The sequence below is a fragment of the Camelina sativa genome, chromosome 12 (assembly GCF_030686135.1).
Source record: "Camelina sativa cultivar CO46 ecotype springtype chromosome 12, ASM3068613v1".
NCBI lineage: Eukaryota > Viridiplantae > Streptophyta > Magnoliopsida > Brassicales > Brassicaceae > Camelina > Camelina sativa.
In genome coordinates, this window is record NC_141891.1 from 14,769,426 (window position 1) to 14,793,122 (window position 23,697).

At 42.3% G+C, this 23,697-nt stretch overlaps 2 protein-coding genes and 1 pseudogene across 2 annotated transcripts; all 3 read right to left on the reverse strand.

Moving 5' to 3' along the window:
* Positions 1 to 33: 33 nt before the first annotated feature.
* On the reverse strand, positions 34 to 1,323 carry LOC147930531 (uncharacterized). The gene is made up of 2 exons (XM_087478635.1): positions 915 to 1,323; positions 34 to 833 (listed from the first exon to the last, which is right to left on the reverse strand). The coding sequence occupies exons 1-2, from the start codon at positions 1,321 to 1,323 to the stop codon at positions 34 to 36; spliced, it is 1,209 nt and encodes a 402-aa protein (XP_087334761.1).
* Positions 1,324 to 1,362: 39 nt separating this feature from the next.
* Positions 1,363 to 2,974, reverse strand: LOC147930532 (uncharacterized; annotated as a pseudogene).
* Positions 2,975 to 20,734: 17,760 nt separating this feature from the next.
* Positions 20,735 to 23,439, reverse strand: LOC147930533 (uncharacterized). The gene is made up of 5 exons (XM_087479818.1): positions 22,698 to 23,439; positions 22,055 to 22,187; positions 21,684 to 21,971; positions 21,367 to 21,594; positions 20,735 to 21,279 (listed from the first exon to the last, which is right to left on the reverse strand). The coding sequence occupies exons 1-5, from the start codon at positions 23,327 to 23,329 to the stop codon at positions 21,118 to 21,120; spliced, it is 1,443 nt and encodes a 480-aa protein (XP_087335944.1). The 5' UTR covers positions 23,330 to 23,439; the 3' UTR covers positions 20,735 to 21,117.
* Positions 23,440 to 23,697: the final 258 nt, after the last annotated feature.

Here is a 23,697-nt window from a genome sequence, read left to right on the forward strand (position 1 = left end):
CTTCTCCACCTGCACAGCCGTAAAAGGTTTACTTTAAGCATCCCTCTCTGCCATAGTCAGTGTCGGAAACCCTTCATCAGGCAGCCTCTCCCCCTCCATCTCTACGTCCTCCAAAGAATACAACTTACTAAAATTATCCACTGCAAGTTGCTCAAGCTCTTCTCCCGTAGTTATCCAACGACCAGACTCATTCTTGAGCATATCAATCCGGTTTCTTCTTCTTCGAATAATCGTAGAGATATGAAAGAAACTTGTATTGCGATCACCATGGACAACCCATTTTGCTCTTGACTTCTGAAACCACAACATTTCTTCCTGTTCAAGCACCATCTCAAAGTCCTTTAACAAAACCTCCTCCTGCAACAACAAGTCATCCGTCTGTTGATGATCAATTCTCTCCTGAACCTGGGTCAACTCCTTCACTAACCGCTCCTTTTTCTGAGTAATATCTCCAAAAACCTCCCGGTTCCACTTCCTCAACGTTCTTCTCAACTGATCCAAAGCTACACGAGTATCAATATCACTATTCCACAAGGCAACTAGCAAATCTTGAAAACTCGGATGCTGTAACCAGGCAGCTTCGAATCTAAAAGGTCTCCTGCGAGAGTTTCCAGACCCCTCAGGTGTAAGTTGCACAAACAATGGTGCGTGATCGGAAGCTAGAAACGGGAGATGCGAGACCACCGCTTCCTGCCACTGCAGGCGAGCTTGAGCGCAACAAAGAATCCGGTCTAAACGCTTTGCCACAAAGGTTCGTTCAACCTTCCCTCTCTTCCAAGTATACTGATTTCCCCGGAAGCCCATATCAATCAGGGATAGTTCGTTAATCCAATCTCCAAAGGCTAAAGAATCCAAAGAGAGTAAACAATTACCTCCTGTTCTCTCATCAATGCGAACGATAGTGTTAAAATCACCACCAATCATCACCGGCCCCGTAGCCTGTCGCACAACATCGCGCAACATACCCCACAGACCACTTCTCCTACTCACCGATGGTGCAGCGTAAACAACAATAAGATTTAATGACTCCATCCCATTCACAATCAAGGCATGGATGAACTGATCCGAAGAGTTCAGGATAGTGACATCCCCAATACCATCCCGCCAAAGCAACCACAAACCCCCGCTCTGACCCACCGCGTCAATCCGAAACATATGCTCGAACCCAAGACCTTGACAAATACGTCCAGCTCTCTCACCTCCAGCATGTGTCTCGAAGAGAGCTAAAACATTCGTAGAATTTTTCTTCCAAAGATATCGAATCGATCGCCTGAAGTTGGGTTTATTTTCCCCCCGGGAATTCCACAATAAACAATTAATCATTGCAACACAAAACGCGACCAGAACAACCGCAGCACACCTTCATTGAGCTTCGGGACCCGTCGTCTTCTCCGACGGCTGCCGATCCATCTCCACAGCATTCCGAGGAACTTCCACCAATTGAAGATCCAGAGGCTCGTCCGCTGAATTTTTCGTTGGCAAAATATCCCCATACCGGACCACCGAGCCTTCCACATCACTGGCTCCAAACGCACCACCGCGTCTCCCCACAACCTCCTTCTCAACTCTCAATCTCTTACCATTAATCGACATCTCTGTCTCCCCCTTTGTTGGACCGTAAACTAACCCCTTCACAGGCTTGTTATTCCGAGTCGAATTAGATTTAGACCCATTCTTCCCTAGCCCATTCTTATTTCCTCCATTTGTCCCCTTAGGCCCATCTCGAGGCCAAGTAACACTTCCTCCCCCTGCAGCCTTAAAAACAATTTCCTTGGCTCCCACGCGATCGTGTGTCGCTATGATCTGATCTGCAGACTCACAATTTTCCTTATTTTCCTCATTCGATCTTCTCACATCCCGTCTTTCAGGGATTGCCAAATCCGTGGCTAACCTTCCAAAACTGTTAGTAAGCGCGATATTTGCTGCATTTTTCTCCTTCCGTAACTCACGAGATGAACTTGCCAAACCCGCACCCCCACTAGCCACCGTCGTCGGACCACTTTTTGGACGAAACTCCGACCGCCGGCCCCACTGTTTTACTTGGACAAAACCATCCTCCTGACGGCCGCCATTACCTTGATTCACCGGTTGCATTTGGTTCACCGGTTGCACTTCCACAATTGCAGAAACAACAGTCTCCCTCTCATGCACCATGTGAGGACATGAATGAACCAGATGCCCATACATCCCACATCCTGAGCAAATGGTATTCAAACCTTCATAGGTAACAAAATACCTTTCACCATTAATCAATATTGTTCCCTTCAAAGGCCTCTTCAGATTTACTTCTACGCAGACCCTTACAAACCGTGCTCGCTCAACCTGAAGCGTTGTTAAATCTGCCTTAATCGGGTTTCCCAATCCCTTAGCAATGGCAAAGAGAATGGACTTGTGATATATCAAAATTAAATGGAATATTTGTCAAGCGGACCCATAGTGGTGTAGTAGCAATCTCATCCCGCAACGGGTCAAAGTCCGGTGACCAAGCCTGTACCAATAGATAAGACCCGAAAACCCTCCACGGACCATTGGTTAGAGCTGCTAAGTACTCCTCCTCACTACCAAAACGGATCAGAAAAAACTGCTGCGGCAGATCCATAATATGCATTGGCATATTTGGCTTCCACATCTCCCTCAACCTTCGACTCAACACCGCTATCGGAACACTTCTCCCCAACACTTTGACCACCATACAATTTTTTCATAGACCATTCATAGCATCCAGCACCTCCTTCTCAATAGTGATCACCGGTTCTCCATCTTCTCCATTAGGAAATTCCAACCGCACCCTTTCCGTAACAAAATCATCATCCACCACTTCCTCCGGCACCAGCCGACCCCCAACCGAACTACCCCGCTCCTTCTGTACCCACACTCTCGGCGTATCCGGAGGATCCCCCGGTGGCCTTTCCTTCTCACCAACATCTTCCATGGTAGCATCACGCTGGCTGTCACCCAAAACCCTAGAGTCGCCTTTCTCCATAGCTTCTCGATGCTTTTAATTAATTAGGTCTCTGACTCTTTAACCCCTAAATGATTGTGGCAATAATGGTGTAAACACAATTACCATTAATCGAGCATATTAGATTAATATACCTTAACAACCTTCCATAAATCAAAACAAACCAAATCGAGAAAAGTATATTCCAAACTTGCTAATCAAGACTTTAGAACATTCACAATGACGAAATCCTACCATCAGCTCAAACACTATATATATATGACATTCACCCTACACTACAAGCATCCATTACACACAAGAAATAGGGTCATGTTCTTCAAAGTTTAGCTGTTATAGCAGGAGTTATTATGATATTCCTGTTCTTATTTTTCTGGATTTGATGTTTGTTTAATTGATGCATTATTTTCGTATATTACATTTCTAAGACTTTACAATTTTTAATGTATGTTTAGTTCGATAGCATTGTTAGGAATATTCATGGGGTTGGCAAATATATTTGTATCTGTTTTTAATAATAACATATAGGTGATTCGATTTTATAGTTTTATTTCCAAAATTTGTTAAATGTTTAATTTTATTTTTTTATATTCTATATTTATTTCTGGTGAGTTCAGATTCATACTACCATATGACATACATGAGAATCCTAATATATACTATCCTTTTGCACTTACCAAGCTAGAGTACCTTTCTCTTTTATATTTATTATTGTATATATACTATCCTTTTGCACTTACCAAGCTTTTCGGTTTTTGGTACACCCCAGAATTTTGCTTTGATCCATTTGTATATCTTTTCAAACAATTGGGAGTAAATTAAAGGGGCCTATGTTGAGGCCACAGATGAGGAAAATATGTTGGAGGAGGAGAGAATAAAAAGATGAGTTTGGCGAAGTTGTTCATAGTTTTTGTTGAATGATAATTGTTTAATTGATTCCAAAGTAACTATTAAATGCTCTATGCACTTTGTAATGATTTAATAGAGTAATATGTGAGCATGATAATCATGTAATTTATATGATAATTTACTATTTTTTTTCCTGTAACTAATATAATATTTTACTGTATATGTATTAACGGGTTGAATCTAAAAATAGTAAATAAAGTTGATTTAATTACGACTGTAAAAAATAAATCATTTTCTGTGGTACACGGGTGAAATCCTAGAAGTAACTTTCAAAATACAATTATACAATATAAAAAAAAAAATATAAAAAAAAATAAAAAAATAAAGTTAAAAAAAATTAAAAATTTTAGTTAAAAAATTATCCTGTGGTGCGCGGGTTAAAATCTAGTTGCATTGAACATGGCTACATCAATTCGAGCTATACACTTCTCCATCACCTGTTACATAGTATGGAAATAATGTATATAGAAGTTAAGATTCCAATAGATTTAATATAGTTTATGTTATTGGCTTGGAACTATAAAATGAAGAATCTTAATACCATTTTAGCCAAGATAGGTAAGCAACCGCACTCGTTCCCTGCTCCACGCAGGGTTTTAATCTCTGGAGCTCTCTACTCTCCAACAAAAATTCTCAAATGCTCCTCTTCTATAACTTAATTTATTTTTGATTTAAAATAATTCGAAAAAATAAGTAAATACTTTTAGACCCCAATAGTTAGAGAATATTACTGATTCAACCAACCAAAATGGATAGAACACCCAAACCTTTTATATTCGGGTCGAATTTTTTTTTATCTTAAAAATCCTTAAAATTCATGTGTTATATTTTATAAATCCTTAAAATATACTTTTTTATTTTTAATTAATGTGTTACATTATAAATATATATAATTAAAATTATTAAATTACACATTTATATATATAACAATTTATAAAATTCATTAAATGTAAAATATATTTCTAATATATATATATATATATAGCAATGAGTGATAATTAATTTTTTTATATAAAACACATTTAAATTATATATTTTTAATTAATGTCATATATTAAATATAAATATAATATCTAATACACCACTGCTATACCAATCAACTAAATGTGTTATATTAATCAGAGCATACAGCTTATGCACCTTAATGCTTATGCTACATAATGCTAATGCTCTAGCATATGTTGTTCCAATCAAGCCCTTATTTGTATAACATTCTCAATGTGTTCATGCAAAAATACGTGTCAAAATTTTATTTTTGTGTGTTTTGCAATGTAATTGAGTTAACAATATGAAAGTCATCTTAAAACTATAAGATCTTTCTTGGACACAAATGAATTTAGTGAAGACTATTTTTTTTTTATGTTACTTTAGAAGATGTGTCACACAATTTAAGTTTATAAAGTGAATATGAAGATTTTTAACATTGTCTAACAAATTTTAATTTATAAAGCACATATAATTTTTTTAAAATTGGTGGTAGTTGTACCGTTAGGTTGTACCAAGTTTTACTACAAACGGAATAGGAGTAAAGACATACATAATTGTACCATTATAAAATCAAGTTTTACCAAGTTGTACAAAATCATAGAGTACAAATACATTGAAAATTACACTAATTTTTAATCTTATATTGGCTTCCTCCCTCGCTTTGAAACCAGCTATCCAAATTTCTCCCTAGCTGTCATTTATGATTCGAGAAGGATGGTCATTGTGTTGTCCTAAAAAATTAGTAATAAAACTATATTAGTACACAATAATATATTAGTTGTACCTTTAGGAATATCAGTTGTACCAGTTATATCAATTTTTTAGTTATACATGTTATACCAATTATGGCAGTTATACTCAGTTTTCTAGTTTTACTATGTTTGCAACCCAATGGATTTTCGAACCAAATAAGCTATCTACATATGTTTTACTACGATTCAGCCACTACAGTCCATTCATATTTCTTAATTGACCCATAATAGTTGGTTATCAACCCAATATCCATTAATTATCAATACAAAATTCAAATCTAATTGAAATCTCTAAATTTTAAATACAATAACCCAAAATCGATTGAATGTACTCTATAGATTTAAGAGGGTTTAAGCTGAAAGTAGTAGAAAAGATAAGGAAATCTGATTCGGAAATTAAAGCTTGAGCTTCATCAATGGTGGAAAAATGGATGAACCCGAGAATGGAGAAGAAGAAGCGATGGAGCGGATCTGATATTTTTTATTATTATTATTAATCAATTCAATTAAAAACTTGTTCAATGTATTGGTTTGAATCGGTTTGGTAAGGGCAAGTTTGGAGATTGCAACTTTCATTAAGAGCATGAGAGTAGAGGAGACTAATAATGAGTACTGAGAATTTTTGTTGGAGAGTAGAGAGCTTTCCAGATTTTTAACCCTCCACGCATTGGACAGAGGCGGGATAGAGAAAGTTTGAAAGCGTTTTTCCATAGGCTGATTGAATAGTTTCCTTGTAAATGATCTCCCAAAACAGGTCCCATTAGTTACTCATTCGTTTTACCGCCAATTTCCGGGGATTGCATGTGAGGAGTGAAAACCTGAAAAAGGAGAACAGAGAACAAATTTCAATGAAGGAAGGAAGCTTTCTTGAAATTTCACCTGCCACCACACAGATTCAATGATTCTAGAGAAAATCCAGAATTCAACTTTCTCTAATGCAGCAGTGAAGGTTTCCGATTCTTGCCAGTCTTCGAAAACCGGCTTGAAACTATTTGACTGCTTAGTCCATTTGTTATTCTTCTTTCTAAGCTTCCCTAAACCAATATGTTCACTCCCATTTGATTTAGAGGTCTCTGTGAAGTGACTAGGAACGCTAGTTTTACCAAAAGCCTGCAAAATGACCTCTCTCAGAGCAATGATGTTCGATAACCAGAAGGTCAACCTAAAACGTAACAACCAAGAAAAACCTGAGAAGATCAAAGTACTAAAAAGCTGATACACTCATAATTTTTAAATTGTGTTTTTGTTTACCCCTGAAATTTTTTTAGCGCTGTTCATCTTTTCTAGCTTTTGATCTCTTTTCCCGTTCTTCGTAGACAGATTCGTCTAGACATTGTTGGCTGTTGTTCTTCCCTTCATCATCAAATTGTTTTCAGTTTTTCTCCAATCCGCAATAACAGTTATGTTACTAAACAACTCTCAAGTAACGCATGTAAAAAGAACAGCTGTGATCAATAGTCTGAAACAGAGGAAAAAGGACAAAAACTCAGTTGCGTATAATCCTGAAATCCAAGGCAAATACTAGTGTTTGATTAGGTTAATCCAATTGATGATTGGTATCATTGTATTCACGAGACTATATATGAGAAGTTGTACAAGATAGCCGTTGGAGGCTATTAACTAAGCTTCCTAATATACACAGAAGAATATATGTATTCCTATTCTAATACCCTCCCGCAGTCGAAACAGGATGAGGATGAACATTGAGACTGGACTTGAAATCACGGAACAGAGATGTAGGGAAACCTTTGGTGAAGATGTTTGTGTACTGATGGGAGGATGGGACATGGAATACACGAACCTGACCCATTGCAACACGTTCACAGACAAACAAGATATCTAACTCGATATGCTTGGTACGTTGGTGTTGTACCGGATTGGTGGAGAGATAAACGGCGCTTATGTTATCACAATACACAAGTGTTGCAGTATTAAGAGGGCAATGAAGTTCAAGGAGAAGGTTGTGTATCCATATTGTTTTGGCGACAACGTTGGTACCACCGCGATACTCAGCCTCAGCACTTGAACGAGATACAGTGGGTTGGCGTTTGGAGAACCAGGAGATTAGGTTGTCACCAAGAAAGACGGCGATGCCAGAGGTGGAGCGGTGTGTATTGGGGCAGCCGGCCCAGTCCGCTTCGGTGTAGGCAGTGAGTGTAGTGGTTTTGGATCGGGTGATGTGTAAACCTTCGGAGATGGTTCCTTTGAGATAGCGGAGGATACGTTTCATGGCGGTGAAGTGAGGCTCTCGAGGGTCATGCATATAGAGACATATTTGTTGTACAGCATAAGCGATGTCCGGCCTAGTGAAAGTGAAATATTGGAGAGCGCCGGCAAGACTACGGTATAGCGACGGATCAGCAACAGGAGCACCGACCTCAGCATGGAGTTTGGCGGAAGTGTCAACCGGAGTGGTGACCGGTTTACAATTGGACATGTTTGCACGATGTAGGATATCCGCCGCATAATTGTGTTGGCTGAGAAATAGCCCATTGTTGTCCCTGCGAACTGCAATGCCTAGAAAATAGTTAAGTAGACCAAGATCAGTCATTAAAAATTCAGATTTGAGAGAGGAGAGAATTGACCTGAGAAGAGCCGAGGAAAAAGCAGTAAGGATGATGTCATCGACGTATAAGAGAAGGTAGGCAAGGTCAGAGCCTTTGCGATAAACAAAGAGAGACGCATCATACTTGCTGTTGTTGAAACCAATTTTGGTAGCATATTAGGATATAAGAAGGAAAACGACAATATCGTCGGCACTTGTTATAATTTGTCTCAATCAACATCAGTCTAAGAAGTTCTTTTATAGTGTAATACCAAAAAAAAGAGTTAAGCCCCACAGAAAGCAATCTCACAATTTTCTAGTTGCTAATGGAAATGAGTGCATTCACTCAAGACTTTCCCTTTAGAACACTATGATAATGTTATATACTGCAAGAGATCGAAACAGATGAAAACTCCGTTTATTTTTTTTGTTTGGTTCCTCAAATGAGCTTTTTCTTTATCAGGAATCCAGGAAACCGTAAAAAAAACACTTTCTCGCTCTCTACGGCTCGTCAAAAAGAAAGATTTAAATGAGGGCATTAAAAAAAAAAAAAAGGGATCGTTTACGGTACGGACCGTGAAGATCGGTCGTCGTGTATGATGCTGTTACATGTAAACCGGGGAAAGCTTTGTCGGTGGTTCAAGTCTTTACCGGGAGTTGCCGGTCAGATTGTACTCGTTTACTTTTTTTTTAGTCAGAGTAAAAAGACGAAACTAACGGCAGTAGTAGTAGTAGTAGTTGATCGTCTCAACGAGGAAGGACTGACGAGTGACGATTGATACTTGGCCGTCTTCAGGACAGAACAGTAGCATTAAAAAGGAACAAAATTTGCCGGAGAAGTTCTCTAGATCGCATTCGACAGGACACTCGATAGTGAGAAACAAACCGGAGGAAGAAGATAAGTATACACTAGGTAGGTTTATGCGCGGTAATAAGATCTTATTAATAATAGTTTTGATATTTTATGATATGTTACTTTTCTGATTTAATATTTAAATAATTGACATATTTAAATATAATGTTTTATCTTTTGAAAAAGTTTAAAATGTTTTATTTGATTGTCAAAGAATTTTTTGTATTTGCATATATACATAAGGGTTTTCTTACTAAAGATAAATAATACTCTCAATGTAAAATATTATTTAAGTCTTATAAATAAAGAATTAAACTGTAGTAAACAGATATTAAAATTCAATAAATAAATTTAAATTTTTTTTAAGCGTAAGCAATTTCCAAAATTTCAATATTATAATGTGTTATCTCAATTACAAAATAAAGATGAGAGTAATGCAAAGTTGGATTTCAAGTAGCGGTTAATAAAAACATACAGAATTTTATAGACATTCAAAAAGACAAAAAAACAAACGTTCAACGCCCCATTCTTTACATTTGAGTGCCTGAGCTTTCACCTTGTTGCTTCATCACATGGTTTATGTAATAACATACAGCAAATTCAGACCTGTAAATATATAAAGTGTTTTAAGAAATTTTAGTTTAATATCATACAAAACTTGATTTAATATACATAATTACATCTTACATAGCCTGCTGATGCTCCAGTCCTACGAACTCTGGTTTTATGAAGATCTCCGAAGAGGCCAAGGTGTTTTCAATACATGGTGCACCTATAGACATTTAGAATTTAAAGTGAATATATTGATTACCTTATGATGATTATATCAGAACTAATTTATGTTACATACCTTCATATTCTCCCACCCTCATAAACCGCATTACACAGATGACATGTTCGGATTTGTATATGAGATGGCACCCGCTTGATTGCCATATGGACATGAATTGAGAAGCATAGTTGTCTTTGAGACGACACTTCACAGTCTCATTCCTACATGTTTATCAAATCAATAAAAATCTTAACAGAGACAACTTTAAAACGTAATTTTCCTAAAGGTAGAGTAAATATCTTTTACCTGCCATTCAACAACATGAAAATAACTTCATTACTATCAATGACACTCGCCGACCTTCTTTTATCTTTGTGACAACCCATCCCGTGGACTCCACTAGCCTCACTGCTAGCCCACTAGCCTCATTGCTAGCCGCCCAAACGGACCCCAAGTTGGCCCTGCAGGGCATCGATCCTAACCCCTCACTGGGCAAATGGAACTATTCATCGAAATCCACAGTAGGTTATTGGTGCACCAGGCGTTCCTCGAACCCTGGTCCCCACCCTTTAACAACCTTCCCACAGGACAAGTTGCCACCAATTGATCTGCAGGTCGAACCCGAGAGGAGGATCAAGGATCTTCGGAAGAAGAAGATTCCTTTGATGAGAGTCCTGTGGGACTGTGATGGTGTTGAGGAGCAGACTTGGGAGCCTGAGGCAAAGATGAAGGAAAGGTTTTTTATTATATTATATTTATTATTTTTTATTTTTTATTTTTAAAAAAAAGGTCGGTCGTTTCATTTTGGTCCTCTTTAGGACATTTGTTTGGCCTTTGTGGCGGGCTGTTTAGCCAGAGTGTCTTTGTGACGGTCCTTCGTGACAGATGGTCTTTGTGACGGTCCTTCGGGACAGATGGTCTTTGTGACGGGCTTTTTAGCCAGAGTGTCTTTGTGACGGTCCTCTTTAGGACATTTGTTTGGCCTTGGTGGCGGTCCTCTTTAGGACATTTGTTTGGCCTTGGTGGCGGTCCTCTTTAAGACATTTGTTTGGCCTTGGTGGCGGTCCTCTTTGGGACATTTTGTTTGGCCTTTGTGGCGGCCCTTGTGGCGTTTATATGATCCTTGTGTGGTCATGAGGTATTCTAGTGAGGGGATATGTGGCTGGTAGGACATTGAGATGTTTTTACGCGAGTCACGGGAAGGAAACCTGGATAGGGATAGCACTCAGACGTGTTCAGAATTGTTTGTTCGCGACTCTTGGGGGACTTAGGTTCTCCTAGTACTGCCATATTCTGAGACTTTGTGGGTTGGGAGTATGGTTGGTATATCGACTTCGGATGACGATCCGGGGGCGCGCTGTAGGGTGGCAACCCGAGAGACGAGTTTGGATTTTTCCTCATACATTATGGCATGCAGACGTAGGTCTGATGAGGAGCCAATAAAAACTCAAGGTTTAGGCCTATGAGTAAAGGAAAGTCCAAAAGTCGAGAGCAAATGACGCCTGGAGCGTGAGTCTATCGCCTAGAGGTGACCTTCTGTAGATCAGTCGGAGGAGTGCGGGCCGTGGAGACGGTTGCACAGAAGTCCTTGGCTGATGGTTGTTCGAGATTCGAGGACGAATCTAGTTTGGTGGGGGAGAATTGTAACATCCGTGAACCGGAATCCCGGTTTGGGAGTTGCATCGGTCGATGCAGATGGTGCATCGGTCAATGCATGTTCAATTCTGTGCGTTTTGACTAAGTCAAATGCTGCGTTTTGGGTTTAGGAAAACCCTTAGATGCGAGTTTTGTCTCATTCGTGGGTGTTTAGCTGTTTTTGAGAGAAACGAAAAGAGAGAAACTGTTCTTGAGAGTTCCTGGTGATTTCTGGAGATTTGAGGCGTTTCTTGGTGAGATCTGTAGCTGGGATCGTTGTAGGAGCTTCCTAGAGGCTTGTTCTTGTTTGTTTAAGGTTCAGATTCTTCTGTGGCAAAGGTAAGTGCATGACCATGGCTTATCTAAGCTAGAGGACTCTTTAATCTGTTTATTATGTGATGTTAGACTTGTTAGATCGTTGCTATGGATGTTAGGAAGCTTTCTTGTGGCTTGGGATCGAGTTTTGTGGTTGTAGGAACGAAGATCCGGCGAGAAGCTTCAGGGAAATCACGGTGCTCGACGTTGCGTCGATCGATGCATAACTTGCATCGGTCGATGCAAGTGCGAGGACGGCGCGTAAAAATCTAGGGTTTTCGTGTTACGTCGAGCATGCGTCGGTCGATGCAGACTGGGTATTGGTCGATGCAAGTTACACTTGCATCGGTCGATGCAGCTTCTGTGTCGATCGATGCTTCCCCATTTGGCATCGGTCGATGCATGTGTGGCGTCGGTCGATGCTAAGTCCTGGTTTGTTAATGTCGTTTGTTGATTACTGTGTGATGGTTATTGATTCTCTATTGCTTGTGTGTATAGCCCAGTTGATGGGAGGATTGCCTTACTGAGTGTTTATAAAATACTCATGCATTGCAATATGTGTTTGTGGTGCAGGTAAAGGCAAAGTATGGTCGTGGAATCAAGGCAATGAAGAGGAGGATGTTCTAGGGACTCGGTTTTATGTTGTCTGGCATTGCTAGGTTGCTAGAGTTGGGTCATTAGAACATTGCTAGGTTGCTGGTTCTATGATTCCTGTTGTTTTGGATATTGATTATGTTGGAATATGGTTATATTTTATTATTGGATTATTATTGAATATTGGTTGGTTATTTCCGCTGTTGAATGTGTTTGTGGTTAGGTGGCTAGTGTTTATGGGACCACTAGTTGTAGTTTATTTATATTAGTATTTATTATTTATTATTTATTAAAAAAAAAAAGGTCGGTCGTTTTATTTTGGTATCAGAGAACATTTGTTTGCATCCGTGAACCGGAATCCCGGTTTGGGAGTTGCATCAGTCGATGCCGATGGTGCATCGGTCGATGCATGTTCAATTCTGTGCGTTTTGACTTAAGTCAAACGCTGCGTTTTGGGTTAAGGAAAACCCTTAGATGCGAGTTTTGTCTCATTCGTGGGTGTTTAGCCGTTTTTGAGAGAAACAAAAAGAGAGAAACTGTTCTTGAGAGTTCCTGGTGATTTCTGGAGATTTGAGGCGTTTCTTGGGAGATCTGTAGCTGGGATCGTTGTAGGAGCTTCCTAGAGGCTTGTTCTTGTTTGTTTAAGGTTCAGATTCTTCTGTGGCAAAGGTAAGTGCATGACCATGGCTTATCTAAGCTAGAGATCTCTCTGATTTGCTTGTTATGTGTTGTTAGGCTTGTTAGATTGTTATTTGGGATGTTAGGAAGCTTTCTTGTAGCTTGGGATCAAGTTTCATGGTTGCAGGAACAAAGATCCGGGGAGAAGCTTCGGAGGAAAACGATGCTCGGCATTGCATCGGTCGATGCACTTTGTGCGTCGGTCGATGCAGATGCGAGGACATCGCATAAACTCTAGGGTTTTAGTGTTATGTCGAGCATGCGTCGGTCGATGCATATCTTGCGTCGGTCGACGCAACCTCCATCTGGTGTCGGTCGATGCATATTGGTATCGGTCGATGCAGAGTCCTGGTTTGTTATTGTTGATTGTTGAATGTTGTTTGATGGTTAGAGATGTCTCTGTTGCTTGTGTGTATAGCCCAGTAGATGGGAGGATTGCCTTACTGAGTGTTTATAAAATACTCATGCATTGCAATATGTGTTTGTGGTGCAGGTAAAGGCAAAGTATGATCGTGGAATCAAGGCAATGAAAAGGACGATGTTCTAGGGACTCGGTTTTATGTTGTCTGGCATTGCTAGGTTGCTAGAGTTGGGTCATTAGAACATTGCTAGGTTGCTGGTTCTATGATTCCTGTTGTTTTGGATATTGATTATGTTGGAATATGGTTATATTTTATTATTGGATTATTATTGAATATTGGTTGGTAATTTCCGCTGTTGAATGTGTTTGTGGTTAGGTGGCTAGTGGGTATGGGACCACTAGTTCTAGTTTATTTATATTATTATTTATTAAAAAAAAAAAGGGTCGGTCGTTTCATTTTGGTATCAGAGCCCTTACGGTTCTAGGTTTGGGTTCACTAGGTTTCTGTTGTAGATGTTTGGGATTGCATGTATTGATTGATTATGTGAGTTAGTCAATTGTGTGTGGCATGGAGTCCTAGTACATCCTTTTCGAGCCGACTGTGTGGTTTCACTGTGAGTTTATGTTTCTGTGTTAAAATAGAAATTGTTTGCTTAGCTTTCTGTTCATGGTAGTGGAGATGGTTAGAGAGGATGTTGTGGCTGGTCGAGGTCGTGGACGCGGACGTGGTCGTGGACGCGGACGTGGTCGTGGACGCGGACGTGGTCGTGGTAGGGGCAGAGTCCCAGTGGTTAGTGAGACCGAGGACCAGAGTGTGACAGCTGAGGGTGTTGGCGAATCGCAGGGTGTTCCGGGGGATTCCGTGAGTGTGGCAGGAGGGGGCGGTGTTGATGCTCCAGTGGCCGGTGATGCTAGGGTTCCTGGTCTGGGAGTCCCAGCGGGTGGAGTCCCTGGTACTGACTTTGCGGCTATGCTAGCATAGGTGTTAGAGCGGTTACCACCAGTGATACCGACTCAGGCTCAGGTAGTGCCACCAGTGGTGGCGGAGGAGCGGCATCCAGTGGTTGCGGATGTGGGAGAGCATGGACGTTATTTGACTATGCTCAAGGAGATGAAGGGTATGTTCACTGAGAGGTTTTTGGGTGGTACAGATCATATTGCTGCGGATGCTTGGAGGACGAGTGTGGAATGTAACTTCCATACTCTGAGATGTCCTGTGGAGTTTTGGGTGGACATAGGGGTCTACTTTTTGGGTGGTGATGCTGAGTTGTGGTGGAGATCAGTGGCTGCTAGGAGAGTGCAGGGGGAGATGACTTGGGCTGACTTCGTCTTGGAGTTCAACCGCAAGTATTTTCCTAGGGAGGCATTGGACCGGTTGGAGGTGCAGTTCCTTCAGATATCTCAGGGGACGCGGTCAGTGAGGGAGCTGGACTTGGAGTTCAGTCGACTTCTATGTTATGGGGGTCGGGCTATAGAGTCTGAGGAGGCTCAGATCAGGAGGTTTTTGAGGGCTCTACGGGATGACTTGAGGGTTCACTGTAGAGGGCGGAGTTATGCTACGCGTGCAGAGCTGGTTGAGACTGCAGCAGAGATTGAGGAGGATATCCGGGCACAGTCAGTGGCGGTAGCTCCAGCAGTTCAGCCTAGTAAGGCTCAGGAGCAGGGTGGTTCTAGCAGGGGCGGTAGGCATGCTCAGGGAACCAAGAGGAAGTGGGAGGCTACGCAGAAGCCGAGTGGTGCGGGTTGCTTCGGTTGTGGGAGCAAGGATCACAGGGTTGCTAGTTGTCCCAAGAGGAGTGTTCCGACGACAGGACCTCGGGTATGTTATCATTGTAGGGAGACAGGGCACATCAGGCCTTGTTGTCCCAAGTTGCAGCCGGCAGCAGGTGCAGCCTGGAGGTCAGCAGGTGGCACGGATTGAGCAGGGGCCACGGGTTTACACGACAGTAGAGACTGGTGGAACCAGTGCCGAGGCGAACACAGGTATAATTTTTGGTACTTAATCTTTGTGAATTTTAGTAGGGTCAGATTTTATGTTTCCTGTGATAAAGTGTTAGGTTCTCAACACATGAGGTTTGTGTAGGGACCTTGTTGGTGGGCGGGTTTAAGTCCCACGTTATGTTTGATTCTGGAGCTTCTCATAGCTTCATTACTCCGGAGTGTGTAGAGTGTGCGGGGATCAGCGGGGATCCTGGAGAACGTGCAGGAGTTGTCAGGGTTGCGGGAGGTGAGTTCCTGAGAGTGATTGGACGAGCTAGAGGAATTGATATTCAGATCGCAGGAGAGTCGTGGCCAGCAGATTTGCTTATCAGTCCAGTGGAGCTATATGATGTTATTCTCGGGATGGATTGGTTGCATCGGCATAGGGTGCATTTGGATTGCCATCGGGGTAGAGTGGAGTTTGAGCGTTCAGGAGGGAAGTTGGTTTTTCAGGGTATTAGACCGACTTCGGGGAGTCTCGTGATCTCAGCCATTCAGGCTGGCAAGATGATCGAGAAGGGCTGTGAGGCTTATTTGGTTACTATATCTATGCCAGAGTCAGTGGGGAAGTCTACGGTTAGCGGTATTCCGGTAGTGGAGGAGTTTGAGGATGTGTTTCAGTCTTTGTAGGGATTACCACCATCTCGGTCGGATCGTTTTACCATTGAACTGGAACCGGGGACGACACCGTTATCCAAGGCTCCTTACAGGATGGCTCCAGCAGAGATGGCAGAGCTGAAGAAGCAGCTAGAGGATTTGTTGAGTAAGGGATTCATCCGTCCTAGTGTATCACCGTGGGGAGCGCCGGTGTTGTTTGTGAAGAAGAAGGATGGGAGTTTTAGGTTGTGCATTGATTATTGGGGTTTGAACCGGGTCACTGTGAAGAACAAGTATCCTCTTCCTAGGATCGATGAGTTGTTGGATCAGTTGAGGGGTGCTACTTGGTTCTCTAAGGTAGATCTAGCGTCGGGTTATCATCAGATACCGATAGATGAGGCAGATGTGAGGAAGACTGCTTTCAGGACGAGGTATGGGCATTATGAGTTTGTGGTGATGCCTTTCGGATTGACTAACACGCCAGCAGCGTTTATGAGATTGATGAACAGTGTGTTTCAGGAGTTTCTGGATGTATCTGTCATCATTTTCATCGACGATATCTTGGTTTATTCTAAGAGTCCTGAGGAGCATGCAGTGCATTTGAGGGCAGTTATGGAGAACCTGCGGGAGCATAAGTTGTTTGCTAAGTTGAGCAAGTGCAGTTTTTGGCAGTGTGAGATGGGCTTTCTGGGTCACATTGTTTCTGCAGAGGGGGTGTCTGTGGATCCAAAGAAGATTCAGGCTATCAGAGATTGGCCTAGACCGCAGAATGCCACAGATATCAGGAGTTTCCTTGGATTGGCAGGTTATTACAGGAGATTTGTGCAGGGGTTTGCAAGCAGAGCACGTCCTATGACTAAGTTGACAGGGAAGGATGTTCCTTTTGTCTGGTTAGAAGAGTGTGAGGAAGGCTTTGCAAGCCTGAAGGAGATGTTGACTACTGCGCCAGTGTTAGCTTTATACAGATGCATCTAGAGTTGGTTTGGGGTGTGTTCTGATGCAGCATGGGAAGGTGATTGCCTATGCTTCGCGGCAGTTGCGGGTGCATGAAGGCAACTATCATACTCATGATTTGGAGATGGGTGCTGCAGTTTTTGCCCTGAAGATTTGGAGATCTTATCTTTATGGTGCAAAGGTACAGGTGTTTACAGATCATAAGAGCCTGAAGTATATATTCACTCAGCCTGAGTTGAATTTGAGACAGAGGCGGTGGATGGAGCTGGTGGCAGATTATGATTTGGAGATAGCCTATCATCCTGGTAAGGCTAACACGGTTGCAGATGCTCTGAGTCGAAAGAGGGTAGCTTCGGCTCAGGAGCAGGAGATGGAGTCTCTGGTAGGGGAGATCAGTGCGTTGAGCTTGTGTGCTGTTTCACAGGAACCGTTGGGTTTGGAAGCAGTAGATAGAGCAGATCTTCTTAGTAGGGTGCGGTTGGCTCAGGAGAAGGATTTGGGGCTGGTGAATGCCTCTAAGGACGTGGATTCAGAGTATCAGGTCTCAGATAATGGCACTATCTTGGTGCACGGTCGGGTTTGTAAGCCCAAGGATGAGGAGTTGAGGCAGGAGATTCTGAGAGAGGCTCATGCGAGCAAGTTATCCATTCATCCAGGAGCGACTAAGATGTACCGTGACCTCAAGAGGTACTATCATTGGGTCAGGATGAAGAAGGATGTGGCTAGTTGGGTTTCGAGATGCGATGTGTGTCAGCTAGTGAAGGTTGAGCATCAGGTTCCTGGCGGTCTACTGAAGAGTTTACCCATTCCTGAGTGGAAGTGGGATATGATCACCATCGATTTTGTGGTAGGATTGCCAGTGTCACGGACCTTTGATGCTATTTGGGTCATTGTGGACCGGTTGACTAAAACAGCACATTTTCTGGCCATTAAGAAGACTGATGGAGCAGCGGTCTTGGCTAAGAAGTATGTGAGAGAGATAGTCAGATTGCATGGGGTGCCAGCGAGCATTGTGTCTGATAGGGATTCCAAGTTCACTTCGGTGTTCTGGAAGGCATTTCAGGCAGAGATGGGCACTAAGGTGCATATGAGTACAGCTTATCATCTCCAGACATATGGACAGTCTGAGAGGACGATCCAGACGCTGGAGGATTTGCTGAGGATGTGTGTGTTGGATTGGGGTGGCCATTGGGCAGATCACCTGAACCTGGTAGAGTTTGCTTACAACAACAGTTATCAGGCGAGTATTAAGATGGCTCCTTATGAGGCTTTGTATGGGAGGCCATGTCGTACACCATTATGCTGGACTCAGGTGGGGGAGAGGAGCATGTTTGGTGCTAGTTTTGTTCAGGAGACCTCAGAGAAGATTCGGGTTCTCAAGCTGAACATGAAGGAGGCTCAGGATAGACAGAGGAGTTATGCTGATAGGAGGAGGAGAGATCTTGAGTTTCAGGTAGGAGACAGAGTGTACCTCAAGATGGCCATGTTGCAGGGTCCGAACAGGTCATTGTCAGAGACTAAGTTGAGTCTGAGGTATATGGGTCCATTCAGAGTGATTGAGCGGGTTGGACCAGTGGCATATAGATTGGAGTTACCAGAGGTTATGCGTGCATTCCATAAGGTTTTCCATGTGTCTAAGTTGCGGAAGTGTCTCCGTGAGGGTGAGAGAGTGTTGGCTAAGATTCCTGAGGATCTTCAGCCTAACATGACTTTGGAGGCGAGACCAGTGAGGGTTTTCGAGAGGAGGATCAAGGAACTTCGGAAGAAGAAGATTCCTTTGATGAGAGTCTTGTGGGACTGTGATGGTGTTGAGGAGCAGACATGGGACCCTGAGGCAAAGATGAAGGCAAGGTTTAAGAAGTGGTATGAGAAGCAAGCCGCGACTTGAGCTTGTTTAGCCGGGTCCCATCTGTAATCCGTGGCTGGAGCGGGAATGGAGTATTCCAGCCCATCTCTCTTGTTACTCGATCGCTTGGGGTGGTTGGTTGTGCGACTCAGTAACAAGATGAGGTGGTGTTCGGGGTACAAATTTTCAGTGAGCGGGGTTTTGGAGGAAAGTTTCCTGGATTAGAGGTTTCCAAAATGGAAAGTGCTAAATATGGAAAGTTTTGCGGGAGTTAGAATTTGCCTATTTTAGCGGTGGAGAGCCTTGTGTGTGGCCTTAGTGGTGGACTTTTGAGTCAATGTGCCCGTGTGTGTCGGTCTTTTTAGACATTGTTTGGTCTTTGTGACGGTCCTCTTTAGGACATTTGTTTGGCCTTGGTGGTAGTCCTCTTTAGGACACTTGTTTGGCCTTTGTGGCGGGCTGTTTAGCCAGAGAGTCTTTGTGACGGTCCTTCGGGACAGATGGTCTTTGTGACGGTCCTTCGGGACAGATGGTCTTTGTGACGGGCTTTTTAGCCAGAGTGTCTTTGTGACGGTCCTCTTTAGGACATTTGTTTGGCCTTGGTGGCGGTCCTCTTTAGGACATTTGTTTGGCCTTGGTGGCGGTCCTCTTTAGGACATTTGTTTGGCCTTTGTGGCGGCCCTTGTGGCATGTATATGATCCTTGTGTGGTCATATGGTATTCCAGTGAGGGGATATGTGGTTGGTAGGACATTGAGATGTTTTACACGAGCCACGGGAAGGGAACCTGGATAGGGATAGGACTCAGACGTGTTCAGAATTGTTTGCTCGCGACTCTTGGAGGACTTAGGTTCTCCAAGTACTGCCATATTCAGAGGCTTTGTCACTTGGGAATATGGTTGGTATATCGACTTCGGATGATGATCCGGGGGCGCGCTGTAGGGTGGCAACCCGAGAGACGAATTGGATTTTTCCTTATATATTATGGCATGCGGGTCTAGGCCCGATGAGGAGCCAACATTATGGCATGCAGACTTAGGTCTGATGAGGAGCCAATAAAAACTCAAGGTTTAGGCCTATGAATAAAGGAAAGTCCAAAAGTCGAGAGCAAATGACACCTGGAGCGTGAGTCTATCGCCTAGAGGTGACATTTTGTAGATCAGTCGGAGGAGTGCGGGCCGTGGAGACGGTCGCACGGGAGTCCTTGGCTGATGGTTGTTCGAGATTCGAGGACGAATCTAGTTTGGTGGAGGAGAATTGTAACATCCGTGAACCGGAATCCCGGTTTGGGAGTTGCATCAGTCGATGCAGATGGTGCATCGGTCGATGCATGTTCAATTCTGTGCGTTTTGACTTAAGTCAAACGCTGCGTTTTGGGTTAAGGAAAACCCTTAGATGCGAGTTTTGTCTCATTCGTGGGTGTTTAGCCGTTTTTGACAGAAATGAAAAGAGAGAAACTCACTACAAGAAAACAGGCGGTTAGCGACTACACTATTAGTCGGTTTGTAGTCGTATAAACTTTGTTTACAACCAAATAGCGACTAACTCAAACAGTCGGAGATCGATAGTCGCTAATTTATATAGTCGTATTTATAGTCGCCTTTTAGCGACTACGGTACGACCATATAATGTAGTCGTTATATGGTCATTAAGTAGTCGTAATATAGTCGTTAAAATACGACTATATTACGACTATAGTGTGATTAATTAGTAACTGAGTGTTTATAGTCGCTATATAGTCACTTACCGTAGTGACTATTTAGAAACTACATTACGACTATTTGGCCACTGATTTTGATTTCAGAATCTGTATGTTACGACTATTTAGCCACTGCTGTTGATTTCATTATTTGAAAGTTTCATATACTAATTTCCCATTATCCTCTTCTTTTCATTCCCATTATCCTCTTCTTTTCATTCTTGTATACCAATTTTAATTGAAATATTCGAATTAAGAAAGACATAATATCGAAATATTGAAATACACTACATGTTCAAGTTACAGAAATCAAAAGAGGATGAGATAGAGTTCATACAAAAGTGGCAATGAGTTCATACAAAAGAGCGAGAGATAGAGTTCATCCGAGTAGAGTGAGATAGAGTTCATCCAAAAAGAGTTAAGACATAGAAGAAACCTATGAAGCAGCGGTTGATGGAGTTGGAGTTAGATCATCTTGGAGAAGAGGTTCTGTGGTTGTCTGTTTCCTTGCAACGAAATTCTCAAACCGCAGATCACATTCCCTCAGAAAATTCTCGACGACTGATAAATGGTCAATCTTGTCCTTCTGGGCAGCAATAACTTTGGATTGGTCAGCTTGGGCAGCAATAAGTTTGGATTGCTCAGCTTCACGCACAGCTGTTTCTGCATCATGCCTCCGCAGTTAAGTAGCCTGTTCTTCTATCATGCGTTGAGCTTCCTTCAACTGTTCTTCGAAAGCCACAAAGGTAGAAGAGCCACATGCTTGCTTATGCTTTCCATTGACAAGGCAGTCCTTGAGGCTTCCAACTCCATAAGGTGTTCCTCTTGTATCTTTCTCAGTGGACTTGAAAATAAGAGAAGAGTTAAGATTAGTGGATGACAAATGAAACTACAAGACTATAAATGTGTATTGGTTTTTTAAAAAAGTTACCTCAAGGAAAATTTCTGTATATTCTTCTGTTGTGAGGTCCTGTGGCCGTGATTCTCCATCCGACACAGCAAAAGACTCTGCCTCGAGCTGAGACAACCTCTCTTGAACAGTCTTCTCATAAGTTCCAGCAATCTTCTCTGCCTTCCGATCAACATATGTACCATCAGGCTTTGTATGTGCCTTGATAAAAACCTCACCAAGTCGGACTTCTCTTCCCAATTCCTCAACCTGCAATGTTAGCAAAGAAACAGAGATTAACTAAAAAAAAATAACAGCTATGTAAAAATTGAAAGTGGCAAAAATAACAGCTACTTAACCATTTCGTCTTGAAGCTGTCGATACGACTTTGGCCCTGAGAGGTGTACATGAGGACCTAGGCCGTTACGGTCAAACATACGGGCATCAGAGTAGGTTTTACTCCTTTGTTGTGCTTCTTCAGTGTCCCAGTAATCCTCCATCGTAATCCAGAGAGTGTCGCCAATCCAGTTTGGTTGAACTCGACTAGTCCTCACACTGCTAACCATGTCTTTGATCCGGTTTTGACAGATTCCCTCAAAGTAAGCTTGAACAGTCCCGGTTATCAAAGGATCCCAAGTGTGGGTTTTCTAGAAAAAAATGAGCTATTGTGAGTGAAAAGAAGACATGTAAAGCTATCTATGAAAGCTATGTAAAAAAGAGCTATCCTTACCGCGAACTCAAGGAAGTATCTCTCTTGTTTGTCCCGCGGCACACATGTCCAGCTGTAGAAGGGACCTTCGAATTTGTTTTGAAGAATTTTAGTAATCTTCCGAACAAGTTTCGATCCTTTGTCACGAGTAAACCTCCATACACATGAATCAATAAAATAAGTAAGATCAACAGAAATTTTAGTACAATACAAGACAAGACCACAATCATGGCTATTCGCACAAGACAAACCAACAAAAATGAGAACAATACAAGACAAGACCACAGTCACTGCTATTTGCACAAGACAAGACCACAATCATGGCTATTCGCACAAGACAAACCAACAAAAATGAGAACAATACAAGACAAGACCACAGTCATTGCTATTCGCACAAGACAAGACCACAATCATTTATATTCGCACAAGACAAGACCACAACCATTTATATTCGCACAAGACAAGACCACAATCATTGTTATTCGCACAAGACAAGACCACAAGACCACAATCATTGTTATTCGCATAAGACAAGACTACAAGACCACAATAATTGTTATTCGCACAAGACAAGACCAACTTAGAAGCTATTCGCACAAGACAAACCACAATCATTTATATTCGCACAAGACAAGACCACAATAATTGAAGAGGAAAATCATACCATTGGGTGTTCGGTGCGGGTGTGGGAGAGAGGACAGTGGTGAACTGATCCCTGTCTGGAACCACAAGCAATGCATTTAGAGCACGCAACACATCGGACTGTAGTTCGGGCAACACCGGAGAAGATTCTTCTTCAAAGTTGTTCCCTTGAGACGATGGATGCGATGGATGCGACTGACTTCTCGCCTGAGGTTGAGAGGGTCGAACTGGAGAAGGTGGAGAGACTTCCCGACTTCTGGCCTGACTTCTCACCTGACTTCTCGCCTGACTTCTCGCCTGAGTTTGAGAGGGTTGAACTGGAGAAGGCGGAGAGACATCCCGACTTCTCCCCTGAGTCCGTGGATTGAAGTGGACTTCTTCTGAAGGAGTCCGGTGTAGCTCGGGTGGAGGTGGATGTGTAGATGAGTTCTGAAAAAGTTGTTGCGACGGAGGATAGTTCCGGATCTGGGCTGGAGACTGTCGTTGCAAACCGCCGGCTTGTGCTTCAGGCGTCTGCAGAGGAGGAGGATCTTGTCCCGCCGGCGTGAAGTTGTACCGACTGGGCAGAGTATTAGGCCATCGATTTGGTGTTGCCCCCGTCGCTCTCTGAGTAACGTTAGGACCAACCTTCCTCTTCTTCCCTCGATTCGGCATCTTCTTGGTGATGGAGACTGATAGATTCGAAGAGAGTGAGAGTTGTGTTGTGAGATTAGGGTTTGAGAGAGAGAGGCGATAGAGTTTCGAGTGAGAGTTGTGTTGTGAGATTAGGGTTTGAGAGTTGTGTTGTGAGTTGTGTCGTGAGATTAGGTTTTTTAGGTTAGTTAGTGGGTTAATGGGTTTAGGTTAGTTAGTGGGTTAATGGGTTTTTAGGAATTACAAGGCCTAATTAGATAATTAGGTAGTGGGTTTGGGCCTTAAACATTTAAATGATTAAGATAAAAATTAAAATAATAAAATTAATTTATTATTTTTCTAAAAATTATAATTACAAATTTAAATTATTTTAGTACTTATTAATGCTT

Coding starts and splice junctions, on each gene's coding strand:
- LOC147930533 (XM_087479818.1), bottom strand. CDS start 23,329: ATGCCGAATCGAGGGAAGAAGAGGAAGGTTGGTCCTAACGTTACTCAG. Junction 21,972..22,054: donor GATACTTCCTTGAGTTCGCG/GTAAGGATAGCT, acceptor ATTTTTTTCTAG/AAAACCCACACTTGGGATCC. Junction 21,280..21,366: donor ATACAGAAATTTTCCTTGAG/GTAACTTTTTTA, acceptor CTTATTTTCAAG/TCCACTGAGAAAGATACAAG.
- LOC147930531 (XM_087478635.1), bottom strand. CDS start 1,323: ATGATTAATTGTTTATTGTGGAATTCCCGGGGGGAAAATAAACCCAAC. Junction 834..914: donor GGGGCCGGTGATGATTGGTG/GTGATTTTAACA, acceptor TAGCCTTTGGAG/ATTGGATTAACGAACTATCC.